The sequence below is a fragment of the Tarenaya hassleriana genome, unplaced genomic scaffold (assembly GCF_000463585.1).
Source record: "Tarenaya hassleriana unplaced genomic scaffold, ASM46358v1 Cleome234, whole genome shotgun sequence".
NCBI lineage: Eukaryota > Viridiplantae > Streptophyta > Magnoliopsida > Brassicales > Cleomaceae > Tarenaya > Tarenaya hassleriana.
In genome coordinates this window covers 31868-36513 of record NW_010965655.1, presented here as the reverse complement: position 1 = coordinate 36513, position 4646 = coordinate 31868, and the positions used below count along the sequence as shown (strand labels likewise).

Genomic DNA, 4646 nt, shown 5'->3' with positions numbered 1-4646 from the left:
TAAGGATTACGTACGTTTTTTACATCAACATTTAAAAAATTGAAATAAAAAAAAGTAAGGCGGTAGGCGTAACTATCTTATTTTGGATTTTGTTTTTTCTATCAATTGTTATCTTTTTTTTTTTTGATAACGGTAAATGTATTGATTTTCAAAAACTGTTTATATACAACCGGACAATAAGTCGGAACTAACCATTAAGATACAGGATTCCAAGTCAATTGTTATCTTTTTATTCATTTATTTCCTAATTCACTAAACAGATGGTTTTTTGTGTGTGTAAATAAACAGATGTATACAATTCGGAAACAGCTCTAGATCGCCATTTTTTCATATTCACTTATCATTAATTCAAATTCAATAATAACATGATTATTAAGTTAAAGAAGCCAAGTTCGCCATAGAGTTTCCATTTTCAGCTTGCAAAGTAATATTATTTTCGGTTGTGTTTAAATAACAAATATATGATAAATCGAAGAGAAAAAATATATAAAAATCGGCGACCGTAAAATTAGAAATTTAAAATAACAAATATATAAAAATCGAAGAGAGAAGCGGCAAAAGAAGAGAAAAAAAAAAAGATTACGGCGACCGCTGGGATTTGTGTCTGCAGAACGTCACCCGGCACTGTCCCCTGCTCTTCAAGCACTTGAACAGCTTTCTCCTTTCTATTTTCTTCTCTCTATAAATACAAGACACTTTCAGTTTCCTCTTCTTCTTCTTCTTCTTCTTCTTCAAGAGTTCCTTCTCAATCTCCTCCTTTTTCCTTCTCTGATCTTTGCTTTCTTTTTTGTCGGAGAAACATGAACATGAACACAAACACCTGTCAGAGCTCAAAAGGCGTGGTGAATTTCGCGAACTGGTCAGAGGTTTTAGCTTCGATTGTATCTCCTGGTTTCGGCTCTAACCCTCTCCAAGAAGTGGTCGACGCTTCCACGGCTGAATTTTCAGGCCCTTTGAATCCTCCTTACCCCATCAATATCAATCTCTCCCCTCAGCCTTTGATTGAAGGCACCGAGCCGAGGAAGGAGAAAGCAGTAAGCCTTTTTGCAGCTTCTTTCCACTTCTTCTGGTTAATTTCTTGGAGTTTCTTCACACTAATTCTTTCTTATTTCCTTTTGGGTTTATAAAGAAATGGAAAGATGTTGGACTTGGCACGAAGAAAACCCTAGGGAAGAAAACGGCAACGGCAGCCAGATCCCACGCTTCCTCTGAGAAGGTAAGGCATGTATACAGTTACAACCCTTTTCATGTTTCTCATGTTGGATTCGTATAATTTATGCATAACGGTGTCGGGGTCTTATTTTTCTTTTTACGAACACAGAAACGCAGGGACAAGATCAACGAGAAATATCATAACCTTGAGCAAATTACTCCCCATAGCGGAAAGGTGACAGACACCACTTGTTATGCCTCTTCCCCTGTTTTGTTTGTCTTGTTTCAATATCCAAATAAATTCCTTTTTTTTTTTTTTTAATTTCAATGAATGTAATCTCCAGCTTGATAAAGCTACCACAATCGAACTGGCCACGGAACATATCCGAGAGTTGCAGAGGCAAAAGGCTGAAGTAAAATCTCACACAGCCTTCACATTTTTACACGCATATATGTTTTATGCCGAAGTGCCATGTTTGATGCATTTGTTCACAGTACTTGGAGATGTACCCACACCTGAAGCCGATCATGTGTATGAGCCCTCGGCTTTTTAACGCTATGATTCCGTTTATGATGCCTCCGATGCCGCACATGATGCCGTACAATGGACAGGGACAGGGTTTTGGCTCTGTTCCACCTTCGATGTCTCAGAACGGTAAGCCCTTTTATGCTGATCAAGACCACGAGGGAGAGACTAGCGATCATAATCAGGTCTGTCCAAGAATTGAAATCGATTATTGTTATTATTATTATTAGTTCCTTGTTAAATTTTCATGACCGGTAACGTTTTATTTTTCTCACTCCTCTTTTGTGTTCACATGTTTTTTCAGGAAGACTGAATTCTGCCTGGCTAAGGAAAGCTCCTCCTCCTTGGTTCTTGGATCCTAGGGTTTTTTTTGGCTTGCCTGTCTTTTTTTGTAAAATCCATAAAGACATGAAAAAATGGGGAACTTTTCGCATCCCGATTCCATCTTTCCGCAGGTACGTTTTTACAAAACCGGATGAGCAAGACGAATGGTACCTCTCGGCCACACTCAGACACCGATCCCGGATGGATGGATCTGTCGGGAACACCAAGATCGATCTTGGCACACGTCCCATGATCCAACTCGATGCTTGAAATAGTTCAAATCGAGTCTCTACCATGATCGAGAGAACCGGACTGAAGAATCCCGAGAAATCCCGACCAACACCCCCAGCTGACCAACCAACTGCCAACATGCGATGAGAACATAAAACACACAACAGACCCATGGACCGATCCCAAGCGACCCACAAGCGACCCACAAACTGAACCTGGCGGATTCCACGAACCATGGACGGACCTTCTCACACAACCTACTACCCACGAGAGACCGGCCAAGTCCGACGAACATTCCGGACCTTTCGAAACGTTTTCTCGCCCTCGGGCCAAGCCTGTTTAGACGAGATCTTCTCTGCATATGTGTGAACGATTTTCAGTGTGAACGTGATCTAGTGTTAGGTCAGTTTGAACGCAATATAGGGAAAATAGATCTTGTTGTAATCTTTATCCTCGGTAGATAAGGATTAAGAGGAGTGATCTATGGATCTCCATCTTGGTTACTAGGCCTATAAATAGGCATGGCCGGCCAAGTTGAGAGACCATCTCAGATTTCCTTTCCTTTCACGCGTCTCTTGTCCGATGTTGCTCCTTATCGCCGACCTCGTTTATATTTCCCAACTTGTACACGAGTCTGTTGGGTTTTGGAGATCCCTAAACATGCGTTTACAAAGATTTCTAGGGTTCTAATATTGGATTTCATGCAGCGAAATAATACGAAACGAAACCCAAACAACAGATCTTGGATATAATGATAAATATATCAATATACCAAAGTAGGTTTCGATCCATAGACCTGTCGTTCTCTGCACCTAATCTACATTCACGGGCTTGTGTATGCTATAACACGATCTGGAGGTCGGAAACGGAAACGAAAACGAGGCTTCCCAAGAGAGAGAACGAACGACGACCATGAGAGAGAGTGGGAGAAAAAAACTTTTTTTTTCTTTTGTCTCTTGCTTAATAAAATTATGTGTCTAACACATAATTACAAAACAATTAAGGTTTCATTACCCGAAATGGACATATGGGTCTTCACTTAGCCATTAAGAGAAAACAACCCCATTAACTTCATAAATCATCATATGGACCCATTAGACCGCCTAAATTTATCAAATAGGTTTCTAATCAGTTTTGCAAACGATAGTGACCAGAACACCTTATCCATCAGAGTCATCTCCCTTTCTTTTATCTTTCCATTTTGATTCAATAAAGTTTCGCTAGTTTTGCGTTCACAGATCTTCTCTTCTTTTTCTCTCTTGGCTTTTTTTCGTACCACTTGGTCTTCCCGGATCTATAAATCCCGAAAGGTTTTGGCTTTAATTCAACACATGTACCAGCCGTGCCACTTCCACATCATCCCGATCGAGAAGAGCAAAGTCCGACATGACAACTAACAATGGAAACTGCTTTGTAATCTCAGATCCGATTACAATATAAAAAACTGTTTTTCATCTTATAGAAACCCTAGAACCATGCTACTGTTGAATCATAGAAACGTTAGAACGCTTACCTCAATCGATCCGGGGCCTGTATCAATTGATCTGTTCGTCCGATCACTCTAGGCAGGAAGAATACCTCGCCCTCTACACGTATCCACACGTCGGGATGGATTCCAACACCTTGGAACTTGTCTGCTAGGACTAGAGATCTCGATCTCTCTTGTGTGCAAGGTTTTTGGAGGCTTAGGGTTTTATTTTTCTTCTTTTTTTTTTCTTCTTTTCTTCCTTTCTTTCCTTAAAACCTTAGAAGACGTTCTCCTTATATAGACTTTCCAAAATCCTAATTTGACAAGGAATAGATTACTAGGAATCCTAATCTAATTAGGTTTCCTAAACCTATTAGAATTCTAATCTCATTAGGTTTCCTAGATGTAATAGAATTCTAATCTCATTAGGATTCCTATACATAATAGGATTCCTAATCCCATTAGGATTCCTATTCCAATTAGGAATCTCAATCCAATTAGGATTCCTAATCGGGATAATTTAGCACACGTACTTGTCCATCCCTATTGTGTGTGACCCTGTAGGCTCATCCGGAATAGCAGTAAAACGCAGAATCTCCATTCCGGTAATACAAGTCAGAGGCGGTCTCTAGCAAGACACTATGACTACCTATCTCGAATAGAGTTTGTTTGTGATCATACGAAAGCCAGTGATGATTCCGACTGATGATCCTTTTGTATCGCGATATCATATGTCGAACATAAGGCATGGACAAACCACCTTATCTGATTCGACTGCTTTCTCGTTCACTGAGTTCGACTGTCTGAAATAGACGACGTTCGTCTATAGTGCGGCCACACATTTCTACAGTCTTGCTCACACGAGGGGCCCAGCGATATCTCTCTCTTTTACGAGAGGTACAAATCCCGTATTGACTATCTACAATCCAGTACATGATTCATTTC

The 4646-nt window shown here is 40.2% G+C and overlaps 1 protein-coding gene across 2 annotated transcripts; it reads left to right on the top strand.

The window, feature by feature from the left end:
• Positions 1-569: 569 nt before the first annotated feature.
• Positions 570-2800, top strand: LOC104815459 (transcription factor PIF1-like). 2 transcript variants are annotated; one of them, XM_010543861.2, is made up of 7 exons: positions 570-1034; positions 1130-1216; positions 1322-1387; positions 1497-1565; positions 1648-1863; positions 1983-2007; positions 2134-2800. In XM_010543861.2, the coding sequence occupies exons 1-6, from the start codon at positions 801-803 to the stop codon at positions 1989-1991; spliced, it is 681 nt and encodes a 226-aa protein (XP_010542163.1). In that variant the 5' UTR covers positions 570-800; the 3' UTR covers positions 1992-2007; positions 2134-2800. The 2 variants fall into 2 exon arrangements, with proteins under 2 accessions (XP_010542163.1, XP_010542162.1); XM_010543860.2 differs by having other exon boundaries at positions 1983-2800.
• The last annotated feature ends 1846 nt before the right edge of the window (positions 2801-4646 follow it).

Excerpts from the sequence above, each read along its gene's own strand:
- LOC104815459 (XM_010543861.2), top strand. The coding sequence starts at position 801 with ATGAACATGAACACAAACACCTGTCAGAGCTCAAAAGGCGTGGTGAAT. Across the intron at positions 1,035-1,129 it reads AGCCGAGGAAGGAGAAAGCA|AAATGGAAAGATGTTGGACT; the intron begins GTAAGCCTTTTT and ends GGGTTTATAAAG. Across the intron at positions 1,566-1,647 it reads TGCAGAGGCAAAAGGCTGAA|TACTTGGAGATGTACCCACA; the intron begins GTAAAATCTCAC and ends ATTTGTTCACAG.